The 25964-nt window shown below is 39.9% G+C and overlaps 1 protein-coding gene and 1 long non-coding RNA gene across 3 annotated transcripts; one reads left to right on the top strand and one right to left on the bottom strand.

Moving 5' to 3' along the window:
* Nucleotides 1–199: 199 nt before the first annotated feature.
* Nucleotides 200–2486, bottom strand: LOC139803447 (uncharacterized). The gene is made up of 2 exons (XR_011729013.1): nucleotides 2169–2486; nucleotides 200–1429 (listed from the first exon to the last, which is right to left on the bottom strand). It is a non-coding gene; the product is annotated as an uncharacterized lncRNA (long non-coding RNA).
* Nucleotides 1736–18738, top strand: PARD6B (par-6 family cell polarity regulator beta). Of its 2 annotated transcripts, XR_011729010.1 has the most exons (4): nucleotides 1736–1992; nucleotides 6798–7020; nucleotides 14011–15138; nucleotides 18442–18738. XR_011729010.1 is itself a non-coding variant. In XM_071759611.1 (3 exons), the coding sequence occupies exons 1-3, from the start codon at nucleotides 1927–1929 to the stop codon at nucleotides 14838–14840; spliced, it is 1119 nt and encodes a 372-aa protein (XP_071615712.1). In that variant the 5' UTR covers nucleotides 1736–1926; the 3' UTR covers nucleotides 14841–18738. The 2 variants fall into 2 exon arrangements, 1 of the variants encoding a protein (XP_071615712.1); XM_071759611.1 differs by having other exon boundaries at nucleotides 14011–18738.
* The last annotated feature ends 7226 nt before the right edge of the window (nucleotides 18739–25964 follow it).

The raw sequence follows: 25964 nt of genomic DNA, 5'->3' as shown, positions 1-25964 counted from the left end.
AGAAGTAGCTGCACAATGGCTTCAACCACAAATGGCCATCAGCAGTTTCTTCTTCCTTGTCTCCCAATGAAAAAAGGCAAACCATTAGCTTTCAAAACCTGGAGAAGGCACTGTTCTGTCACTCTTCTCTGTGCTTTCCCATAGGTCATTAAGCAAACCACACTGCTGGAGACAGAAATGGCAAGTAGTCCAGACTCTGTTCAGTTTTGTAATTACACAGTTACAAAATAAGAGGTTTTATCCGAATGTTGCTATTTACACCAGGATCACAGATTTTATCTAAATTTACAGACTGAATTCTCCATGTTTCCTTTTGCACTGTAAAACCAAAACATACTAAAGAGTGGGAAGACTTGAATTAGCCTAGACACTGTCTGACAGCAGCTGTACTTAACAATTACAACTTCCTCTGTACTAATTACAACTGGTCTTGGACTGAGTGATAGCTGCAATTTCTTTGCCTTTGGCATGACAGGATTAAGATCAACTGTACAAAAAAAAAAGCACCGACTTAAAAGTGATTCAGCACTGGATGTTTTTTTTTTTAATTACAGATTACCAACTATGACTTGAGAACTGACTAGACACTCATACCTTGCCTCAGTTGCAAGAAGTTTTTTGAACTCCCTTCAATGCCACCTGCATACCATGTACACACGGATGCCTCACACTTTGTTCTCTGCTATCAGGTTTATAGATGAGGGAGAGGCCTGTATTCCAGAGGGTTGTTGACCTAGCTAGATTAATCTACATACTCTCTTCTTACCAATACAAGTATAATCTTAAATAAGTAAAAAGTTGGTTTTCTTCAGACTGAAATGTGTTCATGGTCTCTCCACTAAGGTGGTTTGTCAGTACCTCTCTGAGGGTAGTCAAGAAGACCTTTATGTGAAAATAATTGCTCTATCTCAGAATTAAATCAATAAACAAGGTTACCTAAGACAACCACTATGACATACTACCAGATTCTGCAATATTACTCGTGGTTAAAATGAAAACAACCTCCTCCAACATCTCTAAGCTGAGGACAGGCATACAGATGCATCCTAAGTGTGGGAGTTCAAATTTTCAGCCTGATCGAGTCTTATTTAATGTAATCTGTCAATACACACTCTAACACTGGGGCACGTTCTGTGTTAAATTCGCGGGATCCTAAGCTGTGCAGATGCCACCCGGCCCTGGGGCTTCTGGCACAGAAGCTGAGAGGCGCCAGGGCCTGGCGAGCCGCAGGACCCGAGGGCGCTGAGGTGAGAGCCGGGGCTGCCCGCGGCGAGGGGGGCTGGAACGGCCCCAGCGCAGGGGGCGACGCGCTGAGGCGCCTGAGGAGAAGGCGGAGAACCGCGCTCCGGCCCCCGCGGCCCTGTTGTGTACACACCGGCCCCGGCTCCTCCAGGGCAAAGGTTGCCGAGGCACATCCCACACCTGCTCCCTGGAAAAGAGGAAAAAGAAAAAGGAAAAAAAAAAAAAAAAAAAAAGAGACTTCCTTATCATACAGCAACCCCGCCTCCTCGTTCTCCTCACCCTCGCCGCGCCGCCGCCTCCATCTTGGAGCCCCACCGAGCTCCTCCGCAGGTGCGCGGCCCCACCCTCCCGCCGACCACTGCGCGTGCCCGCCAGCGGCAGGTGCGCGGCCCCGCCCCCGCCGGCCACGGCGCCCGCCCGACTGCGCAGGCGCAGTGTGGGAGCGCGGCGGGCTCCCGCGCGGCAGGTGCCAGGAGCCGCCGTGGCCCCGCCCACCCCCCCCTGTCTGAGGGCGGAGGCGTCGCGGCGGCAGGAGCCGGCGGAGCGGCCGCGGTTGCCGGGGGCAGTTGGCTTCGGGCCGCGCCGCTCGCTGTCCCCTTCTGCCTCTCTCCCCTTCCCGCACCGCGCTCGGGAGCACCCGGGGGAGAGAGAGGAGAGAAGACGAGACACCGACTCTCCGGCGGTATGAATCGGCCTCACCGCGGGGCTGCGGGCAGCCGGGGCCTGGGCACCATGGAGGTGAAGAGCAAGGTGGGTACTGCCCACCTCGCCTCAGGGCCGCGGGCGGCGGCGGGGCGGGAAGGAGCCGGCTCGGCCTGGCCCTGCCCTGCGGGGGCGGCTGGTCCTAGTGTTGCGGTGGAGAAGCGCGGTGAGAACCGGGGGAGGGCAGCGAGGGGACGGGGGGGCAGGGAGAGCTGCTGACTCACCTGGCGGGGCTGGCACCGGGGGCGAGGGGCCCGTGTCCGCCGGGATACGGCCGCGGTGTGGCTTGAGGGCCCCGCAGGCCGCCGGGCGGTGTGAGGCGGTGGTCCCCGGGCTGCGGCTGGGGGCGGGTCCCTTCCCCACCTGCCCGTCCCTGTTCCAGCCAGCTCCCTCTGGTCTCCTCGGGCTGCTCTGCTCTGAAGGGCTGAGGGGGTGGAAGTTGGGTGGTGGTATCGCTTACGGGGCACCCTGGCTGCAGGGGAGGAAAAATAAGAATTTTTGAAGTGTTTTACGAAAGCAGGTCATTGGAATTGTCCACTTAATGTCTGCGTACGCTAAAAGACATAAGGAAAAGGAGATGGTTGGGGAAGGCTTGGGAGATCTTGGCTGAAAGAGCTGTTGAGAGTAATAATTCACAAACTCCCAAACCTGTTCTTCGACTGAATTAGAAGAGTACTACATTTGTTTAAGTTGGTGACTGTTTCTCTGCTTCTTTTTAAATTTAACTTAGTGACTGTGTGCTTCTGTGCGGTTTTTTGTGTGGAGAAGAGCATATTCGTATAACTTGCATTACTAGGTAAAGGTGAGCCTTGGCTTACCTCTTTGAGCTTAGCATGTTCTAGAGACTACATGAGCATTTTACATTAGCAGTTGTTTTGAGTGTATATCTGTTTGTTGGCTTATACCAACAGTTCCTTGTTGTCAAAACTTTGCACAGTTCTTTAAACTCTCTCATGGTTGTATCTACATTTATTCTTCATATTGTTAAATTTATCTTTGGTCGTTAGACTAAGTCGTGCTGACTAAACTTTGATGTTATGAAAGAGATGAGATTTTTGTTTTAGTTTATGCTTGTAATATTTTGTTGGGATGTAATTCTGCAGTTAACAATTGTTAGTCTTGAACATGCAGTATTTGGTGGCATGTCAGCCTGTTACTTAAACCCCTGTAACTGAATTAAAATCCCTTTTTCATTGTCCAGGCAAATTGTAAGTGCACCTACACGGGAATGTGTTTTCTTCCATTGGTAGAAAAGTGTCTCTTGTGGGCTTTCTTTAAACCTGTCTATACAATCTGTTCATTATATTGTGTACCTTCTCCCTTCCTGCTACTCAAGTGCTACAGCAACAGTATAGGTGAAGCATTCAGGACTTGGTGGGATTTTTTTAATGATAACAAAGTGCTGAAACTTCTAGAAAGCACATGATTGGTATAGCTTGAATTATGATTTCTTTGCAGTGTTAAATTAACTTCAATGTGGCCAAACCAGAAAGCATAGAAATGGCTGGTAATGATGATTTAAAATCCTAGTTAAATATAGCTGTTACTGTGGTTGGTCAATTATTTTATTTTTTTTAAATCTATGCCCTTGTAAAATGGAAAATGGTAAGTGCAGTGTGTTTATAAACATAATGCACGTTGCCTCAGCCCACAACTCTAGGTTTACTGTTCCCCCATTGTGTTTTCCTTGATTTAAATATGTCTAGGGGTCACCTGTGTGATGTGCTCCTTGGAGTTTGTATAGGGACATGTAGACATTCTAATGAAAAGGGATGGTCTCTTAAGTGCATGTTCTGAAGCAGGTTTCAAGGCATTCCTAGAACTACTTGTTGCTAATGCATTATTTAACAGCACCTTGATTCAGTACTGCATAGGAGTCATCTTCATTTTATAAAAATAATAAATTCTAAAGAGAAAGAGAGAGGCTTGTGGGGGAGGTGGAGAAGACCATTACTGTGGAGTGATCCAGGCTTTGAAGGCTTTTCAGTGATGTGCAGCTCTTTATTTAGATACTCCAAATCAATAATCATGCCCCAACTGACAAAGCTATGCCAGCACAGCCCAGCTGTAGTTCCAGTTATATGAGAAAAATCCTTTTGTTGGTCTAGTTTATTCAATTTGGGTAACAAGTCTGAACTTGCCTTGGGGAATCACCGTAGTATATTAATTCCCATTAGTTCTTTCTCTCATCATTGAAAATCAAGTTTTATACCCCAAACTAGGGTTCCTGGAGATGGTGTGAAAGACTCATAATAATGTTCTAGTTCTCTAGATATAAAATTCAGGTGTTGCCCCCCCTCCTTGCTTTTGACATGGTAGAGTTTGGTTTGTGTTTTTCAGGATGAAATCTAATATACTGATAAGGCACATGGTTACTGTAGCTCATGTTATGTTATTGCTGGGGATTATAGCAGCAATGTGCTGTGTTACAGAGGATTTCAAGATATCTCTCCTAAGTAAGTCTTAAGTATCTCAAGTAACTTTCTAGTACTCTGGAATTCCTTATACTGCCTTTTTCCAGATGAGTTCCCAGTGTAACAGCATGCATTTATTAAGAGCTTAGGTGGCAAGAAGCCATCTCCTCCTCAGTTAGTCTCTTCCAGTACTGGATCCCCTCTAAACTAACTTACTTTAGGTGTAGCCCATTTAATGGAATGGAGTGCAGTGCAACATTTGGTATAAAATAAAAAGAAACAGCCCCCCCCAAAAAAACCAAAACAAAACAAAAAACAAAACCAAAAAACTAACTCCAAAAGCAAAAAACTAACCAAAACATTTCAGGGGATTAAAATGAATTATGAAACTCCATAGTTTTACTTTTTTTTTTTTTTTCTATCTGCTTTAGAACAGTATTGAGCATATGGCAAACCATGTTAGGAAATGACAGCAAGATTATTAGTCTCTTGGTGTTTGCAGCAACTATGTATGAAATCCTGTGGAAAAAAAAAATAAAGCCACTCTTTTGAAAATCTCTGCCTTTGTATGCATGATGCAATAGGATTTAACACTTAGTCCAAATTGTCAGTGAGGTTGTTGGCTTTTTAAGCTTTTATTACTGAATTACATTTAGACTGCAGTCTTTCAAAGCCAAACAGTTAAAATGTATGCAATGTGGGGACAATTCCTATGGCATTCATACAACTGAAGAAAGATTTGAAAGACCTGAGGTCGTGCTGCTTTTGACAGCAGCATGGGAGTTCCTCCTGCAGGCTTTTCTTTGCTTTTTTTGTTAGCAGGTTTGAATCATCCCTTCCTCCTTGTTAGTTAATGTTACTGCAAATGGAACAGTTCTAGAAGAGGGATATTCACAGATAATTCCTTTATTTGAAACTTTTAGTGGGTGGTGTGGGGTGTTGGAAGGTGTAGCTTGTTTTGCTGTGCTGTGTTTGAGTTAGCATGGTGTTAATGTTCTGACAACAGGGTTCTTCTCTCCTTATTTTCATTCCTTTGTTTGTATGTGAGAACTCTAAACCTTCTCTTCTCCCAAAGGTGTTGTAATCAAATGTGAGGTAGAGGTTGGTCTGGAGCCTTGGTAATGTGCACCTCCCTATCTGCTGTGTGTAACATATCCAAGTATGTGATACTGAGGCTCAAACTTTCATTCAATGAGGATTTTTTTCCATGTGCCCTTCTGTTCTGCCTAAAACTATATTTACTAAAAAAAATTAAAATTATTTAAAGTGTTTATGTTTACTGTAACTCAGCAATAGAATTCACAAGAAATGTCACCAATTTATTCTTTATTTCAATTTTTAATGCCCAGTTTATTACTCTTAATTTATGTACAAGCTGGTCTACTTTTAATAATCTGGTTGCTGCTATCTCAATTGCTTTTTGCATCTTTGGTATGTTTTGTGTGTCTGATATGGAGGTTTTGGAGTAGTTTCCATGAAATATTCTGTTTACTTTAGGTCCTGCCTTTGTTTTTTAAAAAGTGTTTGTTATATAGGATACTTAGAAGACAGGAGTATGAGTGCTCATACTGATTAAGTTAAAATCTTGTCCCTGAAAGTACAGTGCCAGTGTTTAAATGGGGGGGGGTTTTGCATAATTTCTGAATCTTGCCTGGATTATACTGTGGATACCACAACATTATAAGGGACTATACAGTCAAGGTTTGAGCCTTGATAATGCAGGCAGATCTTCCCAATACTTTTAAGTAATGGCTAGTTGGGCCCTTTATATCTCCCTTTAGGTAGGAGCAAAATTGGCTGGAGATGAGCCCTATATCTTTACTGCATGTAGTTTATACTAAAAAGCAGCAGCCATTCTTTGTAGTCTGCAGGTAAAACTGGCATTTTCATTTCCTTTCCGACCAAGTGGGAATCTGAAAACTCAGATTTGCATAGCTTAACCATTGCTGTATAACAATCTGTACATCCTGTTCTAAAGCACACTGAAATGTCTTTGAAAAAGTTCCAGGTAGTCACATACCATAGGAGGGTTAATCACGTTCTTGAGCCACTGTCATCAGTGCTGGGTATGAATTCTGTCCCTTACCAAGAGCATGGCTGTTTCATAAGCATGTAAGAATCTGCAGTTATTCTTACACTTGTTTGTCACCTTAATACTCAGCTCCGTATTAGGGAATGTTTTGAAAAGGAGTGATTAGAAATGGAGTGATTAGAACAACTTTTGCATATTTAGAAGTACACAAGACCAAAAATGGTTCTAACTCTGGGGGCAAAAAAGAGCAGTTCAAATGAGCCACTTAATGCCATTTTAAAATTATTGGTTGTAGTTTTTAGTGTACTTTTAGTTCCAATCGTATTTCTGGTTCAACATTGAAATAACTTCATTGCCCAGGGATGTTATAGTTCCATATTAATGATGCAAGATCTATTTTGTTGTAGTTTGGAGCAGAGTTTCGACGATTTTCTCTGGAGAGATCCAAACCTGGAAAGTTTGAGGAGTTCTATGGATTACTGCAGCATGTGCACAAGATACCAAACGTTGATGTTCTAGTGGGTTATACGGACATTCATGGAGACCTCCTGCCTATCAATAATGATGACAATTACCATAAAGCAGTTTCCACAGCCAATCCTCTACTCAGGATTTTCATTCAGAGAAAAGGTAAGTGTGCTTGAAGTCTGTGAATCATCTGTTTATCCTCTCATACCATGTTGCAGTAAACAGTGTGACGTATGGAGGAAAAAACCCTTCCAGTCCTATTTCATCACATTGAATTCCATAATAATTATGGATTATGAAAGATATTCACAACTCCTCTCTCATGGAAGAGCTTCCTTAGGCAATCTATTTATACTCAGTGCTTTTTTTTGCTTGTATTTAGTTCAGTTAGATAAAAATCAAGCAAATGCTTCTTTCTGATTTTATGTAAGCAAATGGAAAACAAACTTTAAACCTGTAGGTATTCTGCTCTGAATGTTGGTTGCCTTTCACTTAAAATTCTGATCTTGATCAGACAAGGAGAGGCCATTACAGGTTGGAAAGGAATCTTGAAAGTCTTATTACATGTCAGTATTAATTAAAGACTAACTTTGTAATATACTACTCTTATCACCTTTTCCTAATAAAACTTTCTGAAGCTTTCAAAATTATAAACTTATTTCAGTTAGCAAACCTCAAATGTGGGTTGTGCTCTTTTTGTTGGTTTGCCATTAAAATCAGCATGTCTTCTAGGTTGTCTTTTTCTAGCATCTGCTTTTGTTGATGAAGAAAAAAAAAAATAATCTAATTTGAATTTGTCCAGGAGGACCTACTCAGCATATAGAATTTAAGGTGAGGGAAGAGATCTAGTGATGCATTTTTAAATAGTTTTAATCCAGGGAAGCTAGGAACCTGATTTCTGCACTTGATTTTCTGATTACTTGCATGAAGGTCTCAGTATGCATGTGTTGTGTGCTCGTATATAAATATGTGCATGTGCAGTTCTTACCATAAGGCAGTCAACTTACTTTTGAATAGCAGACTTCTTGTTGCTTAGCTAGTTTATGAAGATGTGCACTGTTTGTGGTTGTCACTGAGAGACTTATTTTTCTTAGAAAATACTTGGACATCAGAAGTTTTTATCAACATTCCTAATCCAAAAAAATTAAGTTCCCCTACAGCCTGACACAAAAACAATATTCAAAATAGCTTGGCTGCTTGCCAGCTGCTGTGTTGCTGGCAAAATGCATTTGCTTTGTTTGTACTGAGGGTAGTAGAATCGTGCCTATGTTTTCAGTCCTGAATGGCCAAAAGGGTGAACCATTTGCTTTAATAGAACCTAGAGGTAGAAAAGGTCTATGATTCCTTTTAATCTCCTACAGTAGCCATATGACAAGAAGAGATAAGCCACTTTGTCAGACTGGGATTATTGAGGTTATATTTTAACACCATATGTTTTTAGATTGTTACTAGTGTTACATGTTTAATGTTGACTGTTATTACTGTTACATTTATAACACCTTATACCTTTATTAATCGTTCTTTTATTTTAAGTGTGATGTATTATTTCGTATTATTCTGGTGCAAGGAACTGATAATAGATTTCATATAAAGCACAGAACTAGAAACAAGATTTACTTTATCATGCCAAGAATCGATTAACAGGAAAAGCTATGTACAAAGTATCAGTTGTCATCACCTTCCCTTTGAGAGGAGAGTTTTCTGGCTATAGTTTTAGGGAATAAAGAACCTGGGCTGGGATCCCAGTCCAGCACTTCCAACACTGTACTGTGTTCTGAATTAGCTGTGACTACTTTGATCCCTTCTGCTGATTAATCTGAGGCTTTGATTCCATTATCATCTTTGCCATATAGAATGGAGGTTTGTTTGGAGAATAAGGAAGTAACTTAATTTTGTATTTTATGTGTGATAATTTGCCTGTAACTAAAGCTGAATTTCAGAAGTTAGAGATGCGTCATAATTTGTGCAGCATAATTTGCTTATGGTGTGATTAATTCATCCAATTGCACAGCTCTTCATTGCCTGTACCTCTGAAATAGAAAATCAAATGTCTGAACAAATGCCTGATATTGGTGGGGCAGCTTTGATCTGTGCTGCTTTGGAACGATAAGTAATAAGTGACACATTACTTTTCCACCTGCTAGGCTCCTTGTGGCTTTCAGACATTCTCTTAAATCATCTGAAATTTCTGTGGTTTTGCAATGGAACTCGGCTTTTTTTTCCAATTTTATTTCAAGCAGTAATAGTTGGGAATTCAGGATCTTTGGCCAAAAGCCTCTGTGGAGAAGCTTAAAAGATAGCAAAATAGGAAATTTTATTATGCTGTCTTACCTATTTAGAAGCTACATGCAATTTGTGGAAAGCTAACAAGTTATGAACGGACTACAATAAAATCTAGTGTCAATAGTAATAACTCAGTATATTGCATCTAAGAAAGAGCATAAGGGGTTGAAATGGAAGCAACAAGATAGTTCTACAGTGTTATTAAAAAGTGACAATTGTGATAATGTGACTCCAAAATTTCAGAAATTTTGATGGTCAAATTTCTCGTGTCTTTGTCTCCTAATTTATTAAAGCTAGAAAGTTCCCTGTCCTTAGCATTTATGTATATTGGTAAATGTGTTAAAAAACCTGGAGATCCTGTACTGAAATAAAATCACCTCTTTAACTTTTGTATTTAAATGAATTACTTTAAAACAGTTTAAACTGCTCCAGTGCTAAATCTAAACTGGAGCTTGATATTGCACAAGTCAGGAATGGCTGTCAGGTTGCGGAAAACAAGTTGCCTGTTGGAATTTCAGTCTGCAGTTTAACAGATTAGCAGGTACTGGTGACATCTGGAATTTAAAGGTTAAACTGATGCATCATGATTAAATCCAGATGTATGGGAGTCACTCTGTCTGTGAGAAAAATCCCACTGAAGATAAAAAGGTGGGGGACACAGTCTGCACAGCCCCAAAGAGCAGTTAAGTGGGGGGAGCTCTGCATTGTGAATACAAGATTAATAGAGATGGTAACTTAACAAAAGATATATTTCATTATCATGTCTTTAGAACTCAGGATAAAAATTACACTATGCAGCTCCTGCAAGTTATGCAGGTATATGGCTGTATATAGTAAAAAGTGGGTTCTTTGATTAATTCATTTGTGTCTCTTGAGACAGACTCTGTCACTGAGAAGCTTTATTTTGGTGAAAAGTAAGTTGGCTTTTTATAAAGCTCTCTATGGAGTATCCTAGCTATTCTGAGTCCTCTTCACAAAAACAGTTTAATTTCCAAAACCATGTTTTGTTATAGCCATGACTAAGATTTTTTTCAGATTTGAAAAATGCTAAATTGTATCTATATTCAATTGTACTAGTGGCTTGGGGTTTGAAAAATTAATTCTTGAGAGGCAGCTCTAAATTGCTTTGCAAATAAACTAGGAAAACATTTTAAATATGTTTTGAACAACGTTTAATGGAAGCCATTTGTGGGCTTTTGTTTTAAATGTCATGTAGGAAATACATTCAGATTGCTGCTACTTTGGGCTTGATACTGCTGAGGGGAAAAAAAAATAATTCTTGCACTATGTGGACATTCTCCTTAACATTATCTGTACTTAACACCTTGTCCTTTGGCTCTGTGCCAAAATATTTTCAGCTGCAGCTTTAAACTGATTAGCTAGGTGCCAGAACAAAGATGCCTTTGTACTTGAGAATATTGCTTTAGAAAAATTGTTTAGCAGTGGAAGAGAGGTTAAACAGAGTCGTGCTGCTTGGCTGAGATTTGGAGAGATGGGTTTTCATCAACCTTTAGCTATTTCTTTTCCCCATGAGTTGTGTAGCTTTAACTGGGTATTTTAAGGTGTGGTAGTTTTTAATTGCTAGACTACTAATACCAGTTACAATGTAAAACAGCTACTCTACGGTGCTTTATAGTTTAAGTGTTTTGACATCCCTTGCAACTTGGGGATGCTTTTAATTAGCAATGTGTCATGCAGCTTAAATTTCTAAAAGCAAAAGCAGTGTTAAGATTTCTGGCTATATCTTTGTCTTCTGAAAGAGACTTTTAAAGTTCATGTATCTTCTAATAAATGTTTTTCTGATCTTAGTTTGTTTAGAAAAGCACTTCTGAATCTGTTAGTTCACATATATATTTACATAATACTTCTTTGAAAGCCAGTTCTTTTGCAAGTGATCTTCGGTTTCTCTACTAACTGAAAAATTTGATTCGGACAAAGGTTTTTTTAAGCCTTATCTGCTGGTAGTTGTGGGAAGGCAGATTGGGTGATGATTTTTGTGAACTCTGTTCTTATCAGGGAAGGAAGTTTTGAAAAGCAATGTGAATAGCTCTAGACCCTGAGTGGCAGTAGAGGAATCCTGGTATGTGGCCTGCTATGAAAGTGCAGAAGCTTTGCAGTCCACAGTGGCAAGATGTGAACATCAAGTATAATATACATTGGATATGACAGAATTTGTAAAATCCCAGATGCTCTCTCAAATTGTTTGACAAGAACCTAAATGTGAGCACTTTGAATTTAAGGAGGGGGGGAAAAATCCCCATAACTAAACTATCTTTTAATGTTACAATGCATGTGGAAGAGAAATAGAGTTTCTTACACACTATTTTTCTGTGTGTTGTTTCTAAAAAACCTCTTATAGTAAAAGCAGGAGAAACTCAGTGCTTCCTTGGTAACAGTGTGTTAGCTAGTACCTAAATCCTAGGTATGGACAACTTCAACTGTAGCACAATAAGTTGTGCATGTATAATTTTCTTATTTTCTTTAGATGAGCTTACACTGAAAAAAATAATACATGGCTTAAGGTCTGAACAATATGGAAACAATCAGTCGAAATGCTTCCAACTTATCTGGAGAACTTCCCAAAGAACAGATCCCTTCTGGAGCAATGTGGTGTTAAATGCCTAGAAATGTGTCACTACAGAGAAAAAAAGTAAAGGATCCGAGATCTTCACTACTCAGACATGTACTGCACAGAAAACTTTTTACATAGTTTGAGATGACCAAGATGCATACCAGCTGCTGCTGGGGGAGGGCAAATAATGACCTAAAAAAAAAAAAATCACCTTTGTGCTCATCAACTTAATTTTAATATTCGAGTCACCATTATCTATTGTTAGACAAAAATCTTCACCTATAATATAACTTTCTTGCTATTGTTTTGTGGTTTTGTATTTAACAGTAAAAGGTATTTAAAGCAAGACCCTTCTGTCTAGTTTATTTCACTATTGCCCTTTCCAAGTTGTTTTGTAAACTACTGTAATTCCACATAAAAAAAAGAGAAGCTATTGCAACTCATTGAATTGCAAAAATCTCTCCAATGTAATGACCAGATGCCTAACTTAAAACTGGTTGGATGGGTTGTCAGTAGAGATAAGGGCAAAATTTCTCACACATTTTTCTTTGATCGTAAACTTCAAGCAAACATTAAAAGAATTGCTCAGTGTTGCCTGAAAAGTCAGCATGTTAGTTTTCAGCAGTGAAATACAGGATTTTTAGTGGCTGATCTGTCAGGTATCTCAAAATGCATGTTACAGAAAATTATGTTTGCATTTCTGGAGGTGTTTTATACTTCAGATATAGTCTACCTGTTGCATGAGTTGGTTTGGGAGATTGGGTAATTTTTTTAATCATCCAACTCTTCAATACGACTGACTTAACATTCTTGGGCATTTGGGGAACAGTTTTTGTGCTATTTCTAAAGCCCTCTTGATTAATGTTGAGATCTAATATTTTAACCTTAAATTGCATTTTTTTCTCTAACTTCTTTTGCTTAAGAACAGGAGTAATTTCATGCTTTTCTGGAGAACTTTACAGACTCCCAAATAAACTAAAAATTATTTGCTGTATTCACAATTACCTTATATTTGAAGCACAGCTAGTGTGGATTCTTCTGTTTGCTTTTACATTCCTACTCCTCCTTGTACAAATCATAGAATGGCCCAGCTTGGAAGGGCCCTCAGCATATTATCTGTTCCAATCTCTTATGGGAAAGGGTAACTAGATGAGATTGTATAGTACCCTGTCCATTTGCATCTTGAAAACTTCTAGTGATGAAGACTCCACCATGGAGGTTGTTCTAGTGATTGTTCTCACTGTAGAAAACCAAACAACCCCCCAAAAAACAAACAAAAAGGCCCCAAAAATTCTCCTATATTGAGATGAAATCTGTTCAAGTGCAACTTCTACTCATTGCCCCCTCTTTTCTATGTGGCAGCCAACCTTCAAGTACTGAAATACTGTGGTAAAGTGCACCCCAAACCTGTTCTTCTCTAGGATGAAAAGGCCTAACTTTTATGCAATATTTTTGCCAAAATACTACAAGTGTGTAAATGTAAGGAAACTTGAATCTAAATGTGTTCAGTTCGTTGCTTTTGGAGAGAATGTTGAGCTATAGAAATATGGAAGCTTCCTTTGGTAAATAGGCATTTCAGGTATCGGGCTTGGTTCTGCAGTCTGAAGAATGCTTCTGCACTGTCTTTTCCATTGAAAGTGTTTGTATGACTTCAATATGTCTTTTTTAAAATTCTAAGCCATTTGCATGCTTCTGTATCAAATTGTGGCAGTTACAGCATTGCTGGTTTTGCTTGGAAGTATTTGTGTGCAAGATCTCTTTGTTCCTGCTCCATGGCCATTTTACCTACATTGCATGGGGGCAGGGAAAAGAGTGCAGAATGGAATAAGCTTTCTGGAGTTTGAATCCAGGTCACTTGGCTAGCTTCCAGGAACTAGGCAATAATAGGCACACTGGCTGCTTTCCCTTTTTCATTCTTTCTTTTCCAATGATCTGAAACCTGAGGAGAGAAAACTAACAAGTGGAATTACTCTGAATAAAATTAAAATGTTTCTAGGAACATAGTCTTTCCATTCTAACCTTTCTCTTGAGCAGCTAGAATATAGTTGTGTTCCTGCTGCTGTTCACCTGCCTTATTTTTTTTGTGTGTGTATTCTTTCCTTTTGTAGGAGGAAACCAAACGAGCTATGAACTTTGAATCTCATAATGTTAAAGCTATTGTTTTGTTTGTAGAGAGAAATGTTTCTACTGTAGCAAGCCGGAAATCTTTTAGTCAGATAATTAATTCTGCTTCCCTAGAACATGATAGCAATGCTATATGTAAAGTGATCTAATCCTCAATGTGCTATGTCTTACAGAAGATGCAGACTACAGTGCCTTTGGTACGGATACAATGACAAGGAAGAAAAATGTCTTATCAAATGTGTTACGTCCGGATAACCACAAGAAGAAACCACACATTGTCATTAGCATGCCACAAGACTTCAGACCAGTGTCTTCTATTATAGATGTAGATATTCTTCCAGAAACCCATCGTAGGGTGCGACTCTACAAATATGGAACTGACAAACCCCTGGGATTCTATATACGAGATGGCTCTAGTGTCAGAGTAACACCGCATGGCTTAGAGAGAGTTCCAGGGATTTTCATATCTAGGCTTGTCCCTGGAGGTCTGGCTCAAAGCACAGGCTTATTGGCTGTTAATGACGAAGTACTGGAGGTGAATGGAATAGAGGTTTCAGGAAAAAGCCTTGATCAAGTTACAGACATGATGATTGCAAACAGCCGTAACCTGATCATTACAGTGAGACCAGCAAACCAGAGAAATAACGTTGTGAGGAACAGTCGAACTTCTGGCAGCTCTGGTCAGTCTACTGAATCTAGCCTTCCAAGTAGCACACCAAATATTTTAGCAAATTTCTTGCAAAGCGAAGAGGAGAGTGATGAAGAGGACATTGTTATTGAAGGTAGTGGTGAGCCCCAGCAGATTCCAAAAGCCACACCTACCAGCGAAAGCCTGGAGTCCTTGACGCAAATTGAACTCCTGCATGAGTCAACACAAAATGGATTCCTGCCTTCCAGTGAGGTGAACTTGAATCATTCAGCAGGCAACATTAGCATGGAATATGAAGTACAAGAGCCAGATCATAAGTCATTAGAAGAAGATGGAACTATCATAACGCTATGAAATTACATTGGTGTACTTTATGTTAAGTAAAGATGCCATACATGTTTTAACTTAGCTTAATATGTAATATGTTTTATACCTCTCTGTCTACCAAGCACTGCAGTTAGATTAAAAGGAGGGGGAAAAGTAAATACAAGGAGATCAAAATTATGTAAGTTGACTAACTTAAGTTAATTCTGCACTTCAATGTAAATACTTCAAAAAGACAAGATAATTGATGAAGACAGAAATAGGATGAGGAAAAATGAAATTGAAAATGAAGGATAGCTAAGAGATGGCTGTGAGCTTTCTTTTAAAGGTACTTTTTTTTTTTTTTTTAATGTAGAATACTACTGATTCTATAGAAGTAAACTTCCATTCTTGTGTGAGGTTGACTATCTAATGTACTATGGTTTCATGTTCATCTGAAGTGCTGCTTTTGTATGAGGGAACTGCTTTAGCCACTTCATTCCTGTTCTGGACTGTTGTGCAGCTATTAGAGCTGTTTGTGTGGATCTGTGCATGAGGAAACTTTAAAATAGGCAGGAGGTGAGGTTGAAAAGGGGTGTTGGTTGTTGGTCTAGTTCCCTGAATGACACAGTGAGCAACAGGGATATGCAACAGTGGTCAGCAACTTGACAACAGTCAGGATTTGAAGGTGCAGGCTTCTGATGTTGGTTGTTCTTTTGTAAGTGAATGTGCAGCCACAGGCTCATTAGTAATGCACCTTGACTGTTTCTAATGGCCAGATAAGCTTACTTTTAATTACTATGATTATGAAGTTCAAATGTGAAAGTCTTAACACTTATGCATCAAAGACCTGTTCTCATTTTAGTTTGCAATTATTTAAGGGTATCATTGGATTTAGTTGCTAATCCCAGTATATTTCAAAGAAACCAAATGTAAACTTAAGTGCTATGGAAATAACATAAAATAATTTGTTAAAATTACAGTCCTAGTAGAAGCAGTAGGAGTTTCTACTAGCAAAGGTTTGTTACAGTGAGTCAATTTTGTGAAAAGTGACTTTCTTCAAACCTAAACAATTTGGAGTGGCTTAAAATAAATCCTTGCATTAAAAAAATGGTTTAAGTCTTTCTTAGGGCTTTAATAAAACTTGCTTGAGCCAGGTGATATTAAATTATTCGTTATAATGAACTAAACTGTAAATGCTGATATTTCTGTGTACCACTGGCTGGGTGTTTTGAATATTACAAAGTTGCTATATGTAAAACAAAATACTGATGACAAGTCCTGATACTGCACGTGCATAGGTATGCATGTAATCAGCTGCAAACTTACTAAGAGAACTGCAGGGAGAGGCTTCCAGCATTATTTTTACTCTTTTAGTGTCCCCCTTTTTAGTGTCCCCTGCTTTTCCACTTTGGCACTCAGTTCCTGGTGTGATCTTTCTCTGGGAACGTTAAACCGTGGCAGGAAAATGAGATGGGGACTGATAGGATTAGGGAGGAGGATGGATGGAGCTTCTCACCAGTGGTCAATATCAACATTGAATAAAGTAGGATGCTACCAGTTCTGTACTGTGGTACTGTGCTTACCAGAGCCAGCAGTCTGGGTTCTTGGAATTATGTTCTACCCTGTGGGGAGATACAAAGAGTGTGAAAGAAGACTAACCCCTTTCTTGTTTTCCCTCAGTCTATCTTGAAGGAAACATCTACCTCTGGTAACTTTACTAGCAAGAGACTAACTGTAAGTTTAATGTTAAGGCATCTATTAAAAAAAAAAAAACTATAGAATATTGGAGGCTGAACAAAATTGCATCAGAAATTACTGCTGTTTGATTTTGCTAAATGCAAATTATAAATTCATATCTCATGAGCAGTAGAATTTTCAAGCCTTCAGTACTGGAGTTCATCTCGTAGATTTCCAGAAGGGTATTCATACCCTTTTTGATTAATGGAGAATAAGCATAAGAGACAATGGTACTCTGCAAATACAGGTTAGAGGCCTGCTTTGTCAGATTTATTATGGTTTTTTCAGTGTGCGTGTAGACATGCCCTGAAATCTTTTCCAACATGACCAAGAATTTTAAAGTGTTCTACTTTCTTTGCTAATAATTAATAAAAATGAAGTAACTGTCCACTTAGTGTGAAGTGAGAAAATGTTCATTCTGCAACATGTAGATTTTAAATATACATTTTCTGTCAGTGCTGCTCTACACTTCCTTTATTCAAGGAAGATTGTTTACTTTATAATGTCCCTTTTTTTCCTTTATCAAGACTTTCCTTCTTGTATGAAATCATCTGTGGAGGGTGACTTTCATTTATTATGCTAGTTTGCACTTCTGTGCCTTTTGTTTACTTGAATGTATTATTATCAAAGGAATAAAGGCACTTGGATGAGGAGAGAATGAAGTCCACAGATACAGAAAATGAACTGGTACTGCACTTAATATAGGTGTCATGTTTTCATTCAGTGGAAAGACACAAGTCTAACGTGGTATGTTAGTATTTTGCAGCTTGGGTAATAGCTTTGAGCTATTAACTTGCACAGGAGGATTGAGTCTGGGAATTGTAGGGTTGCAAGGTAACTTATTGCTGAGGGACGAACACCCAAGGTTAGTGTGCTGCCAAACTGTGTTACCTAATCTGTACTTCCAACAGATGCATGAATATTTTGAATATATATGCCAGTATTAAGGACTTGCAGAAATTTAAGTAGGGTCCTACTCAAAATTGCATGAGAATTCATCTCCGAGGACCTTTCCTGCAAACTGTTTAATCTAAATATGAGATTATAATCTTTTTTAACACACAACATGTTCTCTTTTACAGAAATTTGGTAACATGTAGTGAAAGTAAGCATTTGGGACTTCATAAAAGCATTAAAGAATAAACCTAAAAAGGGGGTTTTAAAGATGTGTATTTACAGTTACAATGACAGACTGCACAGCATGTAATTGCTTAATGCTGCAGTTACCATAAAGTTTCTAAAGTTCTTCCATATCTTACTAATGCTTACACTGTTAATTATGAAATATTTTAAATTCTTACTTCAGGATCATCAATGGTTGATTATGAGTGGCTAAACTTAATTTTATATAGAAATGGTACTGGGGTTCAGTATAAGGTTTTTTTAAATTTGCTGATATTGTTAGCCTTTCATTCACTACCTCCTAAATTTTTAACATCTTTAAAATTTTCTCCTTGGAAGAAAATACTTAAAGGCTTGACTGTTTTATATAGATTTTATCTTTAGCTAAGAAAAAAAAAAAAAAAAGAAAAAAATCCAAAAGTAATAGTGAGGATGCTACGCATGACTGACAATATTACGCTGCTATTAATGTAATCTTTGTGTATTAAGTATCCTGTATATGTAAATTGTATTTTCAATCCAGATTTTATAAATTAATTTATAAATATCCAAATTATTTCAAAATGGAATGGGAAATTAAAATTCCTTTGACAAGTGTTATATGTTGTGTAAATGCACAGTGGGGAAACAAGTCATTCCTTACTTACAACTGGGAGATTTAAGTGCACCTTAATAGGAAAAAGAACAAATTCTTAAGAGAATTGAGATGCATTTACTCTGAAGTTGTGTTACGGTACTGGATAAGTCAAGCCTAACTGTGAATCTTTTTTTTTTTTTTTTTTTTCCACAGCTGAATTAAATTTAGGACAATGTTCTCACAAGCTGTCTTTAATGTGTATTTTTGTGAATATTATGTATTTTCTAATTAAATTTTACTTGCAATGTGATTTTTACATGAATGAATGAACTTGTTTAAAATGTCAAATATCAGTATTTTTCTTACAACTTTAATGTATAATGTACATTGATATCTCACTGAATGAAGATTGATTTTACAAAATCAAGCTAGATGTAGTTGTACATTAGTCTTATATTTTTACAGACTGGAATAATAAATGGATATAGAAATAAAACGTTTTCTCAATTACTTTGTCAGATGTGTAAAAATGACAATGTATCCTCTTACTCTGAACTGGGAAGGTAGATTGGCTTTATTTCTTTTTTTCCTCTCGGGCCTCTAAGTGGGCTGTTTTCATAGCAGCCTTAATGTTTTCTTCCTTTCCCTTCTCTGGAACAAATCTCTGTGCATGGAAAGTATGCCAGGGTTCAAAACGTGTGTCCTTCAGTCATGTTGCCTAACCTGTGATGTGCTTGTTCCTACAGTAGCTGCAAAGAATGAATCTTACATTGTATCACTTGCCTGAGGACTGGTCCTAGTAAAGTTTAGGTCATGAAGCCTTGGGAGCTGGTTCCTCATCCTCTGTTGCCTTTGTCAAGTGCTGCTGGTGATGTGGAGGTTTTCACTGTTACTGTAAGTATTTGGTATAAGTCTGCATTAAAGTTTTAACCTGAACCCATTCCACTTGCAGATGTTTTCTCTTGTATCTAATGCCATGGTAAGCCTTGTAAACATTTACCTAGTGATAAAAGAGTTGAGTTTTTGTTTAGTGCTTTTGTGACTGCTGGTCTTGGGTCCAGTCATCTGCCTGCTATTCTGCACCTTCTATCATATATGCATGACTAATTTCACTTGTATGGTTCAGTTCTTTTCATACTTGTCTGAGTAGCTATGAGAAGGTGACAGAAAGACTGGGAACAACACCATAGTATCTGTAATATTGTTACGCAGCTGGAAAAACCCAGTCTACCTCATCTGTGCACTTAAGTCTGAATGGCTGTAGCTGGAAGAGATTTCTTTATTTTGCACCAAAACACACTTTCCTAAAGGAATGCTGACATTAGTGTGGTATTCTTGAAATGGTGTGAGCTTTTAAAATTCCTTCCTGTATTAAAATCCAGGTGTAGCATTTTTCTAACTTCAGAACTCCTGTCCAAATGCATAAAGCTCTGAAAACTACAGTTCAGCAAAACTTCTAATAGCATGTGGTTCTAATTACTTATTGTAAAAAATACCAGACTGAAGAAAAAGTAATGTCATCTGATTATAGGATGTTTTTGGTACAATAAAACAGAGTAGTAGAAGACTGATCAGCCTGAAAAAGATTGTAAAAAGCAATAAAGCTGTATGTAAACAGTTTTGTGTGAGGAAGTTACATATCAACAGATGGATTGAAAAATAGTTAACCAGTTACTAGTTTTGAGTTATTTGATTCATGGTGACTTTTATCTCCCTAAGAAGTGGTTTTTAAGAAGGCAAAAAAGATACTGAATCTAGAGGGCACTAGTCTGGTGTTGATGCAAACTCTGCAAATAAATCTCCAGTGTTCTTGGCTTGGGACTGACAGTAATACAGGGAGGAAGTGCCCTTTGCAGTAAGAGTACAGACTATTTAGCTGTACCATTAGTGTCCATTAATGTTTATCTTCCAGCAAGCTTCCCTATGTGAGAGAATTTGTCCTAATGAAAATCCACTAAGAATTAAGGGGTGGGTTTATTGCAGGAGCAAAGGCTAAGGAACGTGTCCTCAGGAATGCATTTATCTATGAGGATAAAGTAAGGTTGACAGGAAGCTTTAGGTTGGACAAGAACTGAAGAGTAAACTAATGCTAATATTGACATGGACTGAATCTAGACTACAGTGGAAGCACAGCACAGAAACTAATATGGGACAGTGTAAGGGAATGAGAGTGAAATGCATACTTGTGCAGGTCAGCAACACTTTGAACATATCTCTGTAATCCCTCCTGGTCGTTTTCATAAACTTAAGAAATTAATTGTAAAGGAAGACTAACTTTACTAACTGCTGCCTCCTTGAGGGAGGAATGCAGCTGTTAAATACCATGCAATAATACCTCTGTCCTCTAAATACCAGCAGTACTTAGCTTTTCTCAACCTCTTAACAAGGCATTAGGACTTCAGTTGTTTTATGAAATTGTAAATTTATGTATGGTTGCAGATACAAAGACTCTGGGATTTTCATAAGCAATAAATTGAAAATTCTCACCTTGGAATAACAAGAGGATAAAGGTTGACTAATGCTGAGTACCCCTCTTGTTACTTTAAAATTATTTTCATTCTAGTTTCATTCTGAATTATTTCTTATGAACATTTGCTACTTGCAATGCAGGTGTCGATATTCAGATAGCACTACGTAGCAGTTGCATGTGCTAGAGAGGAATAATCAGCTTCAAGATATCTTCAAAAATACCTTCCAATACTAGCATGAAGAAAAATGTGTTGGATGGTAACAGTATTGTTCTTGGATGCTGTAGAGGTATGCAAGAAATGGAACAGCTGGTTCTTGGAGAGGTGAGAATGAAGCCAAGACTTAAGAATTCAGACTCCTTGTGCAGCTGTGATAGATCACTTGTGTACTTTTCCTCTCAGACAGGAGATACTTTTTTCTCTCTGAGTACTTACTGTAGTATGCTGTAGTATGCTTGATTTTTAAAAGTACTTCAGAAATAAGAAGCGCACAGTGATTTGAAGAAGTGCTGTGCTTTTAAACCATTTCTTACTACAGCAGCTCTGAAGTGTTGCTAGTAAGATACCATTTCCTGTCTTTCCAATTAACATTCCTTTCTGCTTGAACCATCATTTTGTTAACTGAAAATATAATATCTTGCATTATATCAGAGTAAAATCTTTGTATCAGGTTCTGTGATCTAACATTTAAGAAAGTATATAAAAGTGTATCTGTTGCCCCTATTCTTGCTTCACTCAGGAGAACGTGGTATTTAGTGGTACAATGACTTATTCAGAATGCTTTCTTTTCAGCATCTGGTAATACCTAGTTACTGATGAGGGGGGGGGTTTATGGTTTTTGTTTTTGGTTTTTTTTGTGTGTAAGTGGTTTTGTGGGTTTGTTGTTTTTTGTTTTGTTTTGTTTTGTTTTTTGGTTGGTTGGTTTGTTTGTTTTGTTTTTTGTTTTGGTTTTTTTTTTTTTTGTAATCACAGATGTGATGGCAATGTTCAGAAGCAAGGAACAGAGTCTGAGGGACTGATGAGAACAGCAGAATATGTGAAATGAGGTGGAAAAGGTTGGGACATCCACCAGCTCCAGGCTTGAATAAAACCCACCTTATTGATGTGGTTACAGTAACAACAGCCAAAACTGATGTGTATCATAATCGGGCACGTCTAAATCAGTTGTGAAAATAACTGGCCTAGGTATTCACAACAGCAAGACAAAATGAAGAATGTGTAAAAATCATGAAGCATACAGGAGATATGCTAACAAAGGAGGTAAGACTGCCAGCACATGGCAGAAAGGAATACTTCATTTTGCAATAGCCAAAAGTTTACCTATTATATTAAGCTCAATAAGCAAGTCAGATAAGACTTTACTTATGCCTGCTAGCGTGGCCTCTCTGTAGAGTCTCAAAGCTGTAACAGTGATCTCCAGGCACAAAAAGGGTATTTCTGTTGTAAACCACTGGCATTCCTGTAAGGCCTTACATTTTAATTTTTGTTTGCTTGCAAACAAGTTCTGGATATTGTGGATGGGGTTTTCATCTTGCTGTTTGAAGACACAAGGGATTTGAATTCTTAAAATACTGAGGAAAAAATACTGAATATATGAACATACATTTCTATGACTTTCTAAATGCTTATAAGCTTAAATAAAAAGCTTGGACTTGCAACTCAAATTTTAAATCCTAAGAGCATAAGTCTAATAACATTTTTACTAAGTCTGCCTTTCATACTCTTTCTCTTCTGTGCTGTAAAATGAGAGTAGAGATATTTTGCAAAGTCATGAATAAATGAGCTAAAATGTAATGCAAAATAACTACTCACAAAATTTTTTTTTGTTAAACACTGAAATTCTATTGACTGTCTTTCAAAAATACTTCAGATGGTTAACTGGATAACTGTATAATATAGAGAGATTGCGTGATTTCCAGTCATCCAGCAGTCAGTAACTTAAAAAAAAGCCCTGTCATTCAATATGTGGCTTTCTTTGTATTTTGACTGTGCTTTATACTGAAAACTGTTAGGTTAGTGAAGACAGAAGGGCTACCCTAACCTTCCAGATGAGACACAGAGGTCACAAAGGTGGTCATAGTACCATGGCTTCTTGTGTTTCTTGTTTCTCTAAATACACCTCTTTGTCCTATTTTTCAATGACAGATAACCTAGTTTTGTAACAGCTAATCTGTGATACACAAGTTAGTAATATTTCATTCTGATCTGTTAAAGCTTCACAAATATGCTTTCCAAATTTCACTGGTTTTATCTGGTGCATCTTGACCTGGGAAAAACATATCTTTCAAAGATGCAGATTACAAACCCTCAGGGCCTATCCCATAAATGGTACCTGAATGACTGAGCAGAGAACAGGGCTGTGTTATTAACTCTGCAAATACATTATTAGCAAGAAGGCTGCCCAGATCTGGAGAGCTTGGAACAGAAACTGCAAGTGTAAGAGCCTGATGCAAGGCAGAGCTGCTTCTGTAGGGAAGAAGCAGTCCCAATAAATCTCCTTAACTGCAGTCTTTCAAAGGGAGTCTTCATAGAAGGTCTTCTCTCTCCATCCTCGGGGAGGACAGGATGTTTTTATGACTTCAGCCCTGTCAGAAGTGCTGCTGTGCTTAGTGCGACACTGAATGTCTCTGACCTCAAGTCATTTAAATACCTTGCGAGCCGAGCATCGAGAAATTCTTAAAGCTCAAATTCTTGAGCACCTTAAACTTGTGTTTTCAGCTGCTGCCTTTATTTTCCCAGTGACTGAAAAATAGTCACCGACTCCCGTTCACCTGCGTGTCTCCGTCTCTGCCCTCTAGGCTGCAGCACAGGCTCGCTGAACCACAACGCTGTTACGAAACACCCAGGGAGGGAAAGCTTCGGGGCTGGGGTGGGGGGGAGGCTCTGCTGCGTTCTGATTTTGTGGAAGATTCCGACCCCCCCCCGACCCCCCGGGGCTGAGGTGTCCTGAGGTGAAGCAGAACTTTGCCGGGCGCCTTTGCCACCTGGGTCTCTGCAGCAGCCTCAGGGCCGCGCTCTGCAGCAGCCTCCGGACCGCGCTCCCCGCTCCCCCCGGGGCCGTTAGGGCCGAGCGCGAGGAGCCGGGGGTCGGCACGTAGCCCCCCCCCCCCCCCTCCCCCCCCCTCAGGCGCTCGCCGCCTCGCGCCGCAGCCGTTGCCGCTCTCGCCACGCCTCGCGAGGTGGCGCGCGCGTCCCGCGGCGGCGTGCGGGGAGCGCTGAGGCGGAGAGGCCCGGGGCAGGCGGCGGGCACGGACCGGGGCGGAGCGGCAGCCAGAGGCGGAGCAGAGCGGAGCCGCGGCTGCCGTGAGCTCAGCCGGTTAACAGTGGCGAGCCGCCGCGGAGGGGATGCTGCGGCCGGAGGAACAGCCGGAGCTCCGGGCGGGATCGCCGGCTGAGGAGAGGGACGCACGACGTGTCCGGTGCACGGGGAGGAGGTAGGGGCAGGGGCTGCGCCGGCCCGGGGGCGGTCCGTGAGCCGCGGGTTGGGGGGCGGGCTCGACTGTGCCTCACGAGGGGCGCCGGCAGTAGCGGCTCGAGGGGACGGGTGAGGGGAGGAGGGTGCAGGTGCGGCGGGCAGGGGGCCGGGAGCTCCCTGAGGCAACGGGCGGCGGGGGAGGAGCGGAGAGGGAGAGAGCGGCTCCCCTGGCCCAGGAGTTGTTAGGGAACCGGGGGGACCTCGTCCCCTGAGCGTGGCACCGGCAGCCGCGGGGGTCTCCCTGCCCGTGAGCGGCCGAGGCTCCCGCACCTCTGCCCGGTGAAGTGTGCGAGGAGCTCCCCTCCTGCCCAGATGCCGGCTAACCCGCTGCTCGTGATGCTCGTCTTGTTTTTACAGACGGCGGGGTGTTTGCGTTCCCTCCGGTTGAGGGGGGCCTAGACTTAAGGTTTTCCGTGTCTGGGATGCAGTATTGGATTAAGTTGGGCTACTGCTGAGCTCCGTAATAGCTGATTCTATGCTTCTTTTCTTAAATGCCCATGGCTGTTGCTGCTATTCTGTTTTTGTGGAAATGAAAAAGATGGTGATGGTAAGGTCAGGCTTCGGACGCTGATGTGATTACGTGGAATGATGCTGGAGGATCTCAGGTGCTGTTATTTACTGGAGTCTAGATTATAGATTTTGAAGTTGCACTTCATAGGCTAAAATGGTCCTCCACCCTCCTCCAAAAACAGAGGAAGGCTACTAAAATAGAAATAGAAAGCACTTAGGAGTATCCCCCTTTCTGATGTGTAGGGAGCTCTTATGCCATTTGAGCCTGGTGGTGAATAACACTCTCTTTGGGCAAGTTATTTAAAATTTTCCAAAGGTAAAGAATACTCCTAAATCCAACTTTAAAACCAGCTTCTCCTCACCCTTTCCCTGCATTTTGGCAGTAAAATACTGATGTGATTTACTTTAATCTCCAAAAAGAAAAACAAAATAAAAACTCTTCTTCGGTTTCACTGTTTAGGTAATTTTTTTTCTATGCCTTTCCCTTGACATCATCACTCCATCAATTTCATCTCTCCATATATGGTTATCTACAATTTGCAATAAGTCAGACCAGTTACTTCCAAATCTTGGGATCTTTGTTTTGTTTTTCTGTTCAGCATTTTTAAGGAGGTGATATAATACTTAGTCCATGATACCCACATAATTTTCATATGGTTAAACCACTGACAGCCTCCATCTTATTTCTGGATTATGATCTACATTATCAGTCTTCTATACTTTTATTAACAATTATTAAAATGAATTTTCAAGTTTGATTAAGTTGACAGTGGAAAGCTAACTACTTAATAAGGAGTAAGTTTCGTTAAAGTGTATCCAGCTCATGTCAGCTGGATTATACTGGTTTTATCAAGTGCTACTGATGTTAAATAAGAAATGAGGAAGACCTGCCAATGAATAAAACAGTTTTCCTGTTCAGTGTTGTATAGCAGGCTGTATTTTGCAGCTCAGTGCCAAGACTGTTTGTTCTTGCAAGGAAAACAGCAAGAACTTGTGTTCTCTGCTACTTGCAAGTCATTCTGTTTCCTTCAGGCATCTCCACCTGAAATTAAAGGCTTGTTTTAATACTGATCTCTCTTGCTTCTTGCATGTATTGGTAGCTTGCTCAAAGCAGCAGTATAATTTTGGGTATTTTCCTTGTTGGGGATTCATTACAGCTTTTGGGGAAGTGCTTTCTATAATGTCTCTTCCTGCAGTCCTTGCCTTGCTAGCTCAGCTCTCACAAATCAGAATGTGGAAATCAGAATGTGGGCTTTCAGTTACTTTTCAAAAAGAGTTGCCTT

The sequence above is a fragment of the Heliangelus exortis genome, chromosome 16, assembly GCF_036169615.1.
Source record: "Heliangelus exortis chromosome 16, bHelExo1.hap1, whole genome shotgun sequence".
Lineage (NCBI taxonomy): Eukaryota > Metazoa > Chordata > Aves > Apodiformes > Trochilidae > Heliangelus > Heliangelus exortis.
This window is presented reverse-complemented; position numbering and strand designations above follow the sequence as displayed.

What these genes read in the sequence shown, in the direction of transcription:
- PARD6B (XM_071759611.1), top strand. Translation starts at nt 1,927, where the DNA reads ATGAATCGGCCTCACCGCGGGGCTGCGGGCAGCCGGGGCCTGGGCACC. An exon ending in CCATGGAGGTGAAGAGCAAG is followed by an intron (nt 1,993 to 6,797) that starts GTGGGTACTGCC and finishes ATTTTGTTGTAG; the next exon opens with TTTGGAGCAGAGTTTCGACG. An exon ending in GATTTTCATTCAGAGAAAAG is followed by an intron (nt 7,021 to 14,010) that starts GTAAGTGTGCTT and finishes TATGTCTTACAG; the next exon opens with AAGATGCAGACTACAGTGCC.